The sequence below is a fragment of the Quercus robur genome, chromosome 5, assembly GCF_932294415.1.
Source record: "Quercus robur chromosome 5, dhQueRobu3.1, whole genome shotgun sequence".
NCBI lineage: Eukaryota > Viridiplantae > Streptophyta > Magnoliopsida > Fagales > Fagaceae > Quercus > Quercus robur.
In genome coordinates, this window is record NC_065538.1 from 70,623,739 (window position 1) to 70,638,632 (window position 14,894).

The 14,894-nt window shown below is 37.9% G+C and overlaps 1 protein-coding gene across 1 annotated transcript; it reads right to left on the reverse strand.

Moving 5' to 3' along the window:
• Positions 1–12,440: 12,440 nt before the first annotated feature.
• LOC126726920 (glucan endo-1,3-beta-glucosidase 4-like) lies at positions 12,441–13,934 on the reverse strand. The gene is made up of 3 exons (XM_050432339.1): positions 13,772–13,934; positions 13,154–13,405; positions 12,441–12,601 (listed from the first exon to the last, which is right to left on the reverse strand). Exons 1-3 carry the CDS (start codon positions 13,887–13,889, stop codon positions 12,567–12,569), a joined length of 405 nt encoding a protein of 134 aa, XP_050288296.1. The 5' UTR covers positions 13,890–13,934; the 3' UTR covers positions 12,441–12,566.
• Between the last annotated feature and the right edge of the window lie 960 nt (positions 13,935–14,894).

Genomic DNA, 14,894 nt, shown 5'->3' on the forward strand with positions numbered 1-14,894 from the left:
CCCTATCACAAGTAGTCTCTCTCCCTCTTGTACTTTTGGTTAGATTTTTGTTTGACTTAATACTTAGTTATTTTGGAAGTGATAATTAAATTTGAATAATATATTTGAAACTTAAAAAATTTAGTTGTAAAGAAAAAAAAAAAGGAAATATATCAAATTGGTCCTGTTCGGTTCACTTCAGTCTATTTGGTCTACTACGGTCCATTTGGTCCAATTCAGTCCAATTTAGTCCAATTGATCTACTTAAAGCATTAGCATCCGGTATTTAGAAAATATAACATTTTACCACCTCAAAAGTTTCTTTATCTATTATACCATACCATTTTACAATATACCCAACATCCCAACTTTTAATTTCCATACAACATATTAAAATAATATATCTACACAATAAAATAATATAACCCAATATCCAAATAAAACCCATAACCTAATAAAATATTATTTTAAAATATACCATCTTACTACAGTACCATCTTATGTATAAGATGGTGTTGTAGCACAATTGTAAATTTTTTTACAATTAGAGTTCCGGATAATGCACACTTTTAAGGTTTAGGTGCTATAAATTTACAATTTGGGTGGTTTACAATACCCAATGCCAATGTTCTTAATTCACTTCGGTCCATTTTAGTCCAATTCAGTCCACATTTCTCTATTCGGTCAATTTGGTCCACATATGTCCAATTCAGTCCACTTTGGTCCATTTTGTACACTTCAGTCCATTTGGTCTAATTCAGTCCATCTCAATTTACTTTGGTCCATTTAGTCCAATTCAGTGTACTTACTTAGGAATGGAAAAAAGACAGGTTTTGGTTGAAAGCACTATCAATTATATGAGTAATATCAATTGAAATTATAAGATAAGTTTTGGTTATCATAATAATCTTTTTAAGAGAACGAGAATTAGAGTAGTAAATTTAAAAATTAAAAATTTTAGTTATACCAAAAGAAATTAGGAAAATATGATACATAATAACAATAGTTAAAAGAATATGGACCATTTCAAAAAAGAATAATAATATCAATAAAAAACATAAAAATATAAAATTTTATATTTGTAAAAATAGAGTGATGGAAATTACTTTTTGAAATTGTTTAATTTTTACAAAGAACTAATTATCTATAATAAAATTTAGAGAATAAATTATATATTTAAGAACTCAAAAAGAGAAGCCCTAGCCCACCTAGAATAGTGGCCCATAGTCCTTCAAGTCAAGCCTAACACAATGAATTTTTTTAAGAGAGTGGGCTTCTGAATCAAGCGCAATGCTAAGGAAATTACAAACTTAGGACCAACAGAACCAAAGCAGTTAGTGTGATTGAAAAGAACGATAATTCAATATAAGCTCCTCCTCGGGCAAGTCTGAGGATGGGTTTCTCATTAATAAACAGGAGTGATGTGTTTACAGAATGGTGCTGTGCTCTCTCTTTCTATGCCTTTTTTCTTGTAAGGTGTTCCTCCTTTATTTCTGTGGGGTTCCCTTCCTTATATAGTCCCTTCCATTGCATCTCAGCCTCCCATCTGTATGTTTCAGGGGAACCATTTGGATGCTTGTCCCATTACGACCCTTCTGGAAGTGGTAGAGAGGGCTGTGAGTTGTGAAATCACTTTCATGTGTCTTTTCCTCATAAATACGGCCAGTTCAGTTGGTGCAATGCATTAAATATGGAGGTGGCAGTAACCTACTAGATATTTCCCCATTCCATTGCTTGCGCAACTCTGTTGTCTTCCCTGAACCTTTACTTTCCGGTGTAGGTAGTTACTTAAATTATTCCCGAGGTGTCTTTGCTTCTTCGGATCCTCGGTCAACGGACCAGTTTGCATTTTCTCCTCGGACCCCTCATTCACAATTGTTGTCTGTTTCAGAATGATCTTAACGTTTTCCCTCCTCGGACTTGGTCCACGTGTCAGACTTTGGTTAACATATATGTGGATTTTTTAATCATCCTCGAACAAGGCCCATGGCCTAAAAATGTGCTCGGATCATTTACTCCCACAATATATATTTAATATTAGTTTTTTATTAGTTTTAATTATCATAATAATCTCCTTTAAGATAATTAGGAATTTGAATAATTTATTTGAAACTTAAAAAGTTTAGATGTACCCAAAAAAAAAAAAAAAGCTCTATAACATAATTTCGAAGAATATGGACCACCTTATAAATGAATAATATCAATCATCAATCAAACACACCCAAAATAATAGAATGATATATTGATGGAGATAGAAAGATGAAAAATAATTTTAAAAATTGTTTAATATTTAGGAAGAATAAAATTATCTTCAACAAATTTTAGAGAACAAATTATACATTATATTACAATTACAAAATGATTATCTATTCCCATGCATCACGTCGTGGGTCTACGATTGGTAATTGTAGGGTCACGTTTTGCGTCAACCCGCAGTAGAGTTGGGTTCGCACATAAATGGGCCCATACAATATCATTTGTAGAGAGTGGGATCGAAAGGCTAAGTCGTGTTTACCCGGCGGTGGTTTTATTAAGGAGCTCATGTATGGTTCGGGTGTATTCACCTCTAGAACCCCTCCTCCTTTTTTCCCCTGGGATTCCCAGCCCCTTCTTTAGGTTACATATTTTTCTTTTATACTAGCATGCGTTCAATTTCCTTCGACCACGTGTAGGGTCGACCTTTCCAAGACTGATACTTGTCCCATCTGTCCTAGACCTAAGTCGTTGGGAGTAGTTGATAAAGCTAAAGAGCATAGCTCTGTTAGGTGCCAAGTTCAGTCGGGAAAAAGGCAGTAAGGGCAGCCTGTCTTAGATATTTCAGATTTTATTTTAAGATTATCCCTATGCCGCTTTTGCCCCTTTTCTTGGTGGAGCTTTGGGCCAGCCGAGGGCTGTACCGTCCTCGGCCGCTTTTCTGGGCCCATTTGTGCTTTGCGCTAATGAGCTTGGACTGCCACCTTCTTCGGCTTTGGGCCTTAAAGCTTCCCGTGAACAAGTGGGCCTGGCCCATATATTGTTGGGCCCCACAGTAATAATTTAATAATTGAAGTCATTGTTTCCTAACAATTTAAACTTTAAAAATAGATGATATTTTGGGTTTGTTTAGAATCTGCTTATTTTACTAAAACTGAAAACTTTTTGCTAAAAGTACGGTAAATAAAGGTAAAATTTAGCTGTAATAGTATTGTGAGATCCATGAATAGTACCAAAAAGTGTAGTAGGGCTCATAAATAGTAGCAAAAATAAGCTAAATAGTAAAAATAAGTTGGCAAAATTAATCATGCCTGTAAAGTTGAATTTATTCAACTGTGTTGGCTTTATTCTGTGCCAAATTTACTTGTAATTCAGCTGTGGGGCCCAATAGTTTGTGGGTTCGGCCCGCTCGCTTATGGGGAGTTCACAGACTCCAAACTGAAGGAGGTCAGGGCCCAAGCCAAAAAAAAAAAAAAAAAAAATATTAAGCCCAAAGGGGCCCGAAGATACGGCCGAGGACAGCTTAGTCCTCGGTTGGCCCAAAGACTTATTGATGAAAGTGGCATACAAGCAAACTTAAAAGATCAGAAAATATCTCGGGGAAATTGTCCCTAATACCCCTCATTGATATGACATCGCACCTAACAGAACCGGATTCTTAGGCTTTATTAACCATGCCCAACAATGCTGGGATGGGATTGACGGGACAAATATCAGTCCTGGAAAAACTGACCCTACACGTGGACGAGGGACAACAAACGTAGGCTAGTATAAAAGGAAAGGTAAACTAATTAGGGAGGGATCCTCATCTCACTTCTTGAAAAAAACTTCAGGAATGAGAATGCCCAGACAATATATGCGCACCACCACGGAAAACCCACCGTCGGGTAACCGGAGAAAAACATTAGTGCTCCTCGGACATTATCCGAGGAGCCCAATCCCTCAATTTATAAAGTTATAGGGCTTGGATATCCAGACTAAAGCCTTTTCTTGTCTAGGTTTATCTAAAGTCCGGCCTGTACTCACGCCCCGTGACCCAACGTTAGCCTTTCAAGCCCACTCTCTACAAATATTATTGTGGGGGATCTTTCACGCGCGAGCTCAACGTCGTTGTTGGGCCGTTTGAGAGTCGTGTCCCTACAATTGGCGCCGTCTGTGGGGAGGCTTGCGCATTGGCACGGGTGGCGCATAAGTCAGCTCTCTAGCAAGCAGAGATTCACGAGTCTTTCCCATCTCCGGCGACGTGCAGTTGTTGCTCCGCCATAAGCTTCTGCTAGGGGCTACGCCTTGCACCGCTAACGGCGCGGGTAGCTCTAGGGGCTTCCAGCCTCAAGCCAACTCTCCCCTCCCTGGCCTAGGGGCTTACCTTCGAAAAATAAATAAGTATAGAGAAAAAAGTACAAAAAAGAAATTTTACAAGTTTTGGACAGAACCAAGGCATTGCATGGTCCTCGGACCCAGGCCTATGGGGAAACCAAGTACAAAAAAGAAATCTTACAAGTTTTGGACAGAACCAAGGCATTGCACGGTCCTCGGACCCAGGCCTATGGGGAAACCAAGTACAAAAAAGAAATCTTACAAGTTTTGGACAGAACCAAGGCATTGCACGGTCCTCAGACCCAAGCCTATGGGGAAACCAAGTACAAAAAAGAAATCTTACAAGTTTTGGACAGAACCAAGGCATTGCATGGTCCTCGGACCCAGGCCTATGGGGAAACCAAGTACAAAAAAGAAATCTTACAAGTTTTGGACAGAACCAAGGCATTGCATGGTCCTCGGACCCAGGCCTATGGGGAAACCAAGTACGAAAAATAAAAACCATAAGTTTTGGACGGAACCTAGGCCTTGTATAGTCCTCGGACTCAAGCCTATGGGGGAACCAAGTACACAAAAGCACCATCGGAGTTCCCTACTTCCCAGTCGATTGCTCGGATGGATTATTTAGAGATTATCAGCTTGGGACGGTATCCACGCGCTTGTCACAGAATATTCAACTGCTATCTCGGTTAGCTTCCTAAATTTTATTTACTATGAATTATCGATATATTGCCTGGTAGTATTGATAAATTGGAGTTAGTTAGATTATGTTTTAAGCTATTCTGCTCTAAATATTCTTGAAGAAACACACACATGAGGCACACCCATTCACAAAGTCGTGTTGTCAAAGGAACGGTATCCAAAACAAGTAAAGAAATTTCCATTTTTACTAAAACAAAGAAATAGTACAACGTACAATGAAAAGCTGGGATCAGTTTGTGTCAAAGCTCACTACATAACCAAAAAGAAGGGAAGATACAAGAGAATAAAATAAAGCTGAGGAAGTAAATCGGAGGAGAGGTTGGCTACAGCTCCAAGACCTTGTTCTTTCCCAATGCTTTCACATGCCCATAACTCAAACAGCAAAAGAGACCCAACTTGAGCCTGACACCGTTGAAGGAAAGGTGCAGGGAGTTGGAAGTTGAGGGGCTTTCTCTAAATATTTGCCTGCCAGAAGGCAAAGGCGCTGATGGCGGAGAATCTTTCTTCTGACACACCAAAACTCTGGCATGAATAGAACCTGCTTCGGATTTGGACTAAAAGAGGGTGAGATCCCCTTCCCCCTCGGTCGAAAGGGAGTGTTCTCTTGAACTTATGCTTCCTGTGCCCATACCTTACTACTTTGAGTCTCATGAGGACACGGTGCTTCTGCGGCGGAGAGAGTTCTTTCTTCCCAACCCTTGCCTTAAACATGTTGTGCTAAGGGAGGAGAACTCCGGATGTGGGAGTTACGATATGGGAGAAAACTGAAGGATTTGTGCGTATATAAAGCAACTTTCTCTCCCTCCTGTTTATTTGAAAAGGTAAGGTGGTGGCAGTCAACTCACGCAGCATCCTAAGGTACGCTACAGACAAAACAATTCTGGCTCAACTTCCAACATCAACTGCAACCACAAGATTAAAGAAGCCTCGTAAAGGCGCACCTCGATCATTGTGACATCAGAGAGTACCGCGTGGCCAGAGGTTGCAGAAATATCTCTTAATTCATGGGCTGAGTGGATTCGCGGCCCAGGCTCGCTCTGCGTGAGGGCCCAGGGACTGCAGCCCACGCCGAGAAATAGCCGTTGCTGAGGACAACCCCTGCTCGACGCCTTATGAAATGCCTGATGAAAGGGAGAATCTGAACTCGAAGAGTTTTGGACAGAACCTAGGACTTGTATGGTCCTCGGACTCAAGCCTATGGGGAAACCAAGGACATAAAAGTCTTGGACAGAACCTGGGACTTGTATGATCCTCGGACTCAAGCCTATGGGGAAACCAAGGACATAAAAGTCTTGGACAGAACCTGGGACTTGTATGATCCTCGGACTCAAGTCTATGGGAAAGCCAAGTACATAAAAGAAAAAGCGTAAGTTTTAAATAAAACCCAGGCTTTGCGAAGTCCTCGGACTCAGGCCTTTTGGGAAATCAACTGCTCGGATGGAGAAGTTTCTCGGCTCAAATGCGGGAAAAAGCTAAGGCCGGTGTGTTAAGAAGATGGCGAAACGAACTGATGATCGTTAGCCTAAGGAAATTGTTCATTAGGAAGGTGACATGTCCTCGGATAACTACTTCTTACACCTTATCGAACACTTAGTCCCCATCTCGACTAATTTTAAGGTAAGTTTCGTTCCTCACTGGTCGGATTGTTATGTCGAATAATAATTTTGTTAAAGTTATTATGGCGTCTTTTTATTAGCGAGTATTTTGGCCTTAGTTGTCATTGGTTCAAATGCTATACTACTGTGCCGAGCAGAACTTGCAAATTTATTAAAACATATAAACAGAACATGCGAAATAGAATAACAGTAACTTTTATTAATATAAAAAATTATTACAACGTACAAAGAAGGGCTTAAGCAAGCCTATACAAAAAATGAACTGCCGAAGCAGTAATAACATCCGTAATACAGATAAGTAAACTGCCAGGTGTCCTTTAAACTCGCCTTCAAAGTCTCTCTAAAATCTCTGCCTCAATACTGCTCATATCAGAAGAAGAACCTTATATAGAAAAAGAGAAGGAGAAGGAAGAAGAATTGGAACACATGGAAGCACTTCAGCAAGCTCTTGTCGCTGAGGAAAGCAAAGGGAAAAGAAGATGGAGGACATGAGCAGGAAGGAGGAGAAGAAGAGGGAAGAGATGAAGAAAATAGAAATGAGCAAAAGAGAGAGAAGGGGAATCAAAGGATGGCGCTAGTGAACAAAGAGAGGAAGAAGCAAGGGCATTTAGTCCCTGCCTCAATCCTAACTCTTAGCACACTGGAGCCATATTAGGTATGCTCATGAGGGAACGGGTGGAGATGATATTGGAGGTTTTCGACTCAGTCACACCGGAAGTGAGATGTGACGAGTCCCTGCTTCGGATTTTGGCTAAAAGAGTGGGGAGGCAAATCTTGAGTCTCCGCCACCCTTGCCCCGACCGAGCCATCTCAAGTTTTGTTAGAACATGGCGTTTCTGGGGAAGGAAGGGCTTATTCATGGCTGACTGCTATGATGGACATATTATTGGATAGGGTATAACCAGAGGAAAGAAGTGAACTTGGGGAAAAGCCTGAGGGGTTCGAATATGAGAGAATCATCTTTTGTCTTCTCTCTTTATATAGGAAAGGAAGACAAGGGTACGTAACACGTTCTGATCTCCAAGGACATCTGCAGATAAATGTACATCCGTTTCGTTCCTCACGCTGTCAGTAACCGTTAGATCTGGGAGGTCTCGTAAAAGGAAGACATTAAAGGCGTGCTTCGAATAACCAAACGGCATAAACGCATCACGCGTAAATTGAGGGAAACGTCTTGTAGAGCGGCGCATTCCTCGGGGAGGTGAAGAGTCGCCAACGTTGGTCAAGGACTGAATTAAATGAATCGCAGTAAAGGCTTGGTATTATCAAAACCCACCTTTCCAACCAGGACGTTGGACAGCAGGGTTTTGAGGGGCTAATGTGGGGCCCAATAGTTTGTGGGTTCGGCCCGCTTGCTTATGGGGAGTCCACAGACTCCAAACTGAAGGAGGTCAGGGCCCAAGCCAAAAAAAAAAAAAAAAAAAAAATTATATATTAAGCCCAAAGGGGCCCGAAGATACGGCCGAGGACAGCTTAGTCCTCGGCTGGCCCAAAGACTCATTGATGAAAGTGACATACAAGCAAACTTAAAAGATCAGAAAATATCTCGGGGAAATTGTCCCTAATACCCCTCATTGATATGACATCGCACCTAACAGAACCGGATTCTTAGGCTTTATTAACTATGCCCAACAATGCTGGGATGGGATTGATGGGACAAATATCAGTCCTGGAAAAACTGACCCTACACGTGGACGAGGGACAACAAACGTAGGCTAGTATAAAAGGAAAGGTAAACTAATTAGGGAGGGATCCTCATCTCACTTCCTGGAAAAAACTTTAGGAATGAGAATGCCCAGACAATATATGCGCACCACCACGGAAAACCCACCGTCGGGTAACTGGAGAAAAACATTAGTGCTCCTCGGACATGATCCGAGGAGCCCAATCCCTCAATTTATAAAGTTATAGGGCTTGGATATCCAGACTAAAGCCTTTTCTTGTCTAGGTTTATCTAAAGTCCGGCCTGTACTCACGCCCCGTGACCCAACGTTAGCCTTTCAAGCCTACTCTCTACAAATATTATTGTGGGGGATCTTTCACGCTCGAGCTCAACGTCGTTGTTGGGCCGTTTGAGAGTCGTGTCCCTACATCAGCATTTAGAAATCTTATATTTAGGTGAGAATAATGTAAGGGTTGTGTGTGAGAGAGTGTTAAGAATTGATCAAGTGTGTGCATCAAGAGGCAACTTGAGATTGGATCTCGTGACTGACTTGTAAGGGTGGCTTGCTAGAATCTAGCACATGTGTAGAGCATGCAGGAAGTTGAAGGGTCAGGACAACTGGATCACTACAGGACAAAAAGTACAGTCTGACCTTTCTGTTAATTGGCGATTGGAACTCGCGACTCATCCCAGTCGCGAAGTGACTTGCCAGTATACTCTATTTTGCTGAAAATTGACTTTTCACATTTCATCTCATACCTTACTATAAATATTCTTATACTCACGAAATGTAAAGAGTTTCTAGAGAGAATTTTGAGAGAGAAATCCTAGAGAAAAACAAGATTGATTCATCCACAATCTTATACATTTGATTCATCCACAATCTTATACATTTGATTCTCCAAATTTCTCTACTTTCACCCTCTCCATTGTCATACCCTTGAGAGGATCTTAATCCAAATCCTTACCTCACCAAATTCATATCAGTGAGAAGGTTCTTGGTGTTTGAGAAGTAGTTCAAGAGAGAACCAATTCGTATTGGTTGATGCAATGGGCTAATTGCAAGATCCAGTAAGCTAGAGAAGACACGGTTAGGCGTAACTTTGTTGGAGCAAGAAGCTTGGAGGGTTTAGGTGCATTGGATAGATTAGGTTTTGAGAGTTTATTGCTATTTATGTATCCCAACTGATTTTCTAGTGGATAATATACCGTTCAGCGGAGAGGTTTTTCGCTGAATTTTTCGATTTCCTCTTCGATAACATGTGCCAGTGTTATCTTGTGTTTACTTTTCTCTATCCCTTACTCTTTACTTTATATTACTGCAGAGTTGTGATTAAAATATAGCTTAGAGTAGTTTGCATATTTAGGTATTGCTTATATTTTATATTCCGCACATACATTGTTTGAATATAAGCTTGTATTGGATAATTTGTATTTGGGGGTCTAAACTGATTTATGTATCCCAACTGATTTTCTAGTGGATAATTTACCGTTCGGCGGAGAGGTTTTTCGCTGAATTTTTCGATTTCTTCTTCGATAACATGTGCCAGTGTTATCTTGTGTTTACTTTTCTCTATCCCTTACTCTTTACTTTATATTACTGCAGAGTTGTGATTAAAATATAGCTTAGAGTAGTTTGCATATTTAGGTATTGCTTATATTTTATATTCCGCACATACATTATTTGAATATAAGCTTGTATTGAATAATTTGTATTTGGGGGTCTAAACATTCACAAGTGTTTTACACACTAAGTGAGTTTTCAATGCCAAACGGACACTTTATCACAAAAAACCCAAATGACATTTTTGGGTTAGCTATTAGTGCTTGATAATTTCCTTAGATCAATGGGGTTGAAAGAATTCTGCACCCCAACGTAATATAAAAAATTAGCAGTAATTTGAGCTTTTGAGTGGCGTGGAGGGAAGCTAGGAAGTCCCGAGCCAAGTTTTACCCATGTAAAAATATGGTGTTACTTTCAAGTTTCAACTCACAGCTAATTGGCAAATGTTCTACAAAGCATTCGGATAAGCTTTTGCTCAACAGAAGGCAACAAACTTATCATCGAATAGATCAGTTAATTCATTTCAAACATTATCCAATTATGATGTGTACATGATAGCTGCATAATTTATAAATCTCTCATATAAATGTTTCTGCACTTGTACCTTTCGTTTTCCTTTGAATTTCACTAGAGAGACTTGGAACGCGTGTTGGGGACTGATAGAGATAGCAAAGATTTGATAACCACAATGGGAAATTCACGTTTACCAAAAAAACATTGAAGATTCACAGAGTTTCGAAGGGATAGAGAGTGGAGACACAGGAGGGGTCACTGTCCATTCGGCCATACTAACGGACAGTTTGCGATAGCATGCAATTTTGATATACACGGTTATCTTTTAATGAAAGAAACTATACTTATCCATCTATTTTTAAGATTAAAAAAATGAAGTACGTATTTGGTTTTGAATTCATTGACTTACATGATGACAATAAATACCACCATGTGCAGTGTTAAAGTTTTGATACCATTTGAACTGTCCATTAAGTGAAGCAATATATAAACCCCAATATCTTCTGTTTATATTAATTATCTAAACAAAAGAGTCACGGTGGTAATATACACTACCCATCTCTTATTGCATATATATATAACATGCTCCTAGTGACCTAACAACTCAGGGGTTCTATCTCCCGCATAAACACTTACCCAGCAAAAAAAAAAAAAAAAAATTCACAGTTATCTTTTACCATGGGTAGTCTAGTGCCTATTGATATGACAATTTTCTTACTACAATTATATTGGGATTTTTCAACAGTAATCGGAGTCTTGGGTTTGTGAAACTTTTCCAATTTGTTTGATGGTATACAAATTTCACCATTTCTTTCATAATTAACAACAATGATGTCAATAATGATCTCATATGAAATCTGTCACATTAACATCCTTTGCTTAGATTCATTTAATTTGAAGTATTGATTCAATTCAAAAACAGATTATCTTTTGTAATTTTATAATCCATTTAAATGTGACAAAAAAAAATTCTGAAATTTGTGACAATATGTAGCATAGTTGAAAGTTTATATAGGCTTTTTGTGAGGGTAAACAACACCACCACCTAAATTTAAAAGTTTAAAGCTAAATCAGTAAGTTTATGCTTTACAATTTTTCGATTTTTGTTTTGATCTTCCGTTTAATTAGCCAGTGATCAATGAGTGTAAATGGTAGAAGTTGTTACGATTTATGAGCCTACGAGTCACAACCAAACCAATCAACGGGTATGATTGTCTAAGGTCATTGAGCTAACTTTGTGTTTTTTTTTTTGGAAGTGTCATTGAGTTAACTTGAGCCCAACTCAACGGCCTAGTAGATACAACAAGTTAAGCATGTTGGGCTGAGTACTTGAAAATTTAAGGACCCCTTCGTGTGTTTAAACAATAGTTTTCAGTTTTTTTGGAAATACGTGTGAGTAAAAGTGTAAAAATACGTGTAATGTTGTTTAAAAACTAAATACATGTATTTAAGTTTATATACCAAATGGGCTTTAAATGTGTTTGGCAACTTGGTTTAGCTTTTTACAAGATTAGTTTTTTATAATTTTTTTTTAAGGTTTTGGGTACAAGTGTAATTTACAAATTTACTTTAAAAAAATGAATTTACAATTTTACTTGATGCAGTATCGATTAATTATCTATGACTTATTATCTCTCCCAATCCTCATCAAAATGAGAGTTTTGTTCCATCTTTCACTAAAATAAAAGGCACAAATTCTTTTAGGTACAATACTTATTTTATGTTATGTGTGCTTCACCTATTTTACATATTAAATATAAATATTATTAAAATTTTTGGACATTGTGTATAAAATTATTGACGTTGTGTGTATAAAGTGTATATCAATGAGTGTGAAAAAACAATTATAAAAAAAAATTATCATACACTGGATATGACCTTTTAAATGTAATCTTACCTATGTTGCGTAAATAAACAAAAAAGTTAGTGTTAATACTAAATAGAATCCATTTAAAATATAAATCATGCCAAAGCACATTAAATAAATAATTAAGAGCCCTTCTACCGACATTCCCAAAGTAAAAAACTTTTGTAAATAAGCATTACCTTCAAAAATTGAGAGAGAGAGAGAGAGAGAGAGAGAGAGAGAGAGAGAGAGAGAGAGAGAGAGAGAGAGAGAGAGTCTAATGCAATTCCTTTATATTTTCAGTCAAGACACTCAACCTTTCATCAATCATGGCATTTGCCATTACAAAGCAGTGTAAGTACTATAATTAATGGACATTCTCGATATTTTCATTCAAGGAAGATACTCAAACTTGCATGATTTGTGACCTGCCACCAAAGACAAAGAAGAAAAATCATGACATTTTCCACTACACATGCTAGTAAAACCAATTAAGATAATGTATTCAATTGTCACCTCATTGCCTTTAGTACAATCTAGTGATTCCCATCCACCCTTGGATGCTTTCTAGTTTCTAGTACAACCTAAAGATCTCTTGCTCAAAACCCATTCTAAAATAGATGACAAACCCTTCAAAAATCAAGTAATTTCCACATGGATTATACCTTAATTTAGGCACATGGACTTGTATTCTCAACTTCTATAGGTCAATGTTATTGTATTTATTTGATTGAACAGTAAGATTATATTGACTCAGACCTAATTTCAGAAATCCTGAGTAAAACTTCTAAACATCTCACATCATTCAATAGACTTGAAGTATAGTGAATTATAGTGTGATTCCTTTTTCTTTCCTCCATTAAGTAGTAGGTCCAATTAAGAAGCTATAAAGTATACAGAAACAAATTAAATTGCAATCCTGTTATTAATCTAAGTAGAAAAGAGAGTTGTGTGGGATTGGGATTTCTTAGATATCTTACTTGGGTCAAGATCTGTGATCATTGCAGCAGCGTTAAAATAGCAAGTAGCTCCAATGTGCTTGAATTTCTGATAGTAGTTGTTGAAGGCATAAGAGGCATGATCCCTTATTGTATTTGGTAAGTAGCAGGGCTTGTTTACTTGTATTTTGCTGCAATCTGCTCCTCCTTTTCCACAAGCCCAGTTAAGGGCCTTAAGCAGCTCATCATCTGGGGTCTGCTCATCAGCTATGCACCATTCCTCAAATTGCCCATCTAACATTAATCACCAAAAAAAGTTTATAATTAGACACAGCATTTGATGATTAGGAACCACATATAATATATGAAGGGCTATGAACTTTGTTAAAGTTCAACCTGCTAACAAGTAACACAAAAACATGAATCATTGGCTTCTTAACATAAAGTGAAAGGTTTAAGGGTATACATATCACAAGGCACAAAATAGAGTGCTTTGAAATGAAGACACAGCAATATGTTTTTGTTTAATTTTTTTCATATCAATCCATGTACCATGCATTTTTACCCTTATAAAATTTGTTTTGCATATCAAACGGTGCTACATATTCGTTATCCACCATGTTAATAATTATAATAAAAAAGGGATAGTGATGATTCTACCAGATTTTTGCAGGGTAAGTGTCAAAAGGAGCAGAGCTAGAAGAGTTCTTAAAAAAGCAGATGACATTGTTCTCCAGAAGCTGCTGCAGAAGCTTAATCTATAGCCAGAATTGGACATTCACATTACAACCAACAGTAAATCCTATATATCAAGTAACTTTGATACTATCAAAGAAACTCTCAGCTTTAACGAAAGTTGAGATACCATTCTATATGCATTCCTTCAATCATACGTAAAAAATTTAGACCTTTTTTTTCTTTGAAATGCCTAACATACCCTCATTTCTAAATTTTGATTCTGAAAATCATTTACAAAAATGCTAAAAACGGACACCTTTAATTTAGTGTTTGAAAAAAAGTGTACCCATGTCCCATTTCGGATACGTTGGTATCCTTGATTGACTAAAAGGAATATTAATTGTCCTCAATTTTAGTCCCGTTACGGGATTCTCCAAAGACAGATTTAGTTCCTATAAATATTATATTAAGGGTTTACAGTTAAACAACAATTTATAATGATAAAGATGTAGGCTTGTAGCTGTTAAGGGTTTTCTGTTGTGAACATTAGTTGTCAGGCCGAAACACGTAAATCCTTACTTCCACTCTCTCTTTCTCTTGCCAAATCTTTTATTTTTTGTTACTATTATTTTAATACGCTATTAGATATATTTTTCTATGGCCTTTAATAGTTTTTGAGCAACCCACCACCAATCATCGCTCAACTACAACTAGCCATCGTTTTCTAGTCACTTCTGGCCATTGTTTTTCTTTGGACATGACACTTTGCCACTCTTGTTTTGGACTATAATTTTGGGGTCTATTTTCCTTTCTGAGGTACTCATATCATATCACGCAAATAGCTGCATCAATCAATCTTTCTGGGATCAATCTATATGAAATTTGCCAACTCTCTCACATGATTCATCATCACTGTCCTCTACCAATATTCCTTAGGCCATTAGTGTAGCCATCCTTGGGCCAGAGTAGCCGCTCTTTGGTCACTTTTGCAACTATTCTTATGCCCTAACAGTCCTCTTCCGGCATTCATTCATTATCCGTTGTCATCAACATTTTGCATGATTCATTCCACATTATGCCTGACCCATTTTATATCCAATTTGGT

Excerpts from the sequence above, each read along its gene's own strand:
- LOC126726920 (XM_050432339.1), bottom strand. The coding sequence starts at position 13,889 with ATGTCCAATTCTGGCTATAGATTAAGCTTCTGCAGCAGCTTCTGGAGA. Across the intron at positions 13,406-13,771 it reads ACTTACCCTGCAAAAATCTG|ATGGGCAATTTGAGGAATGG; the intron begins GTAGAATCATCA and ends GATTAATGTTAG. Across the intron at positions 12,602-13,153 it reads GATCACAGATCTTGACCCAA|GTCACAAATCATGCAAGTTT; the intron begins GTAAGATATCTA and ends CTTTGGTGGCAG.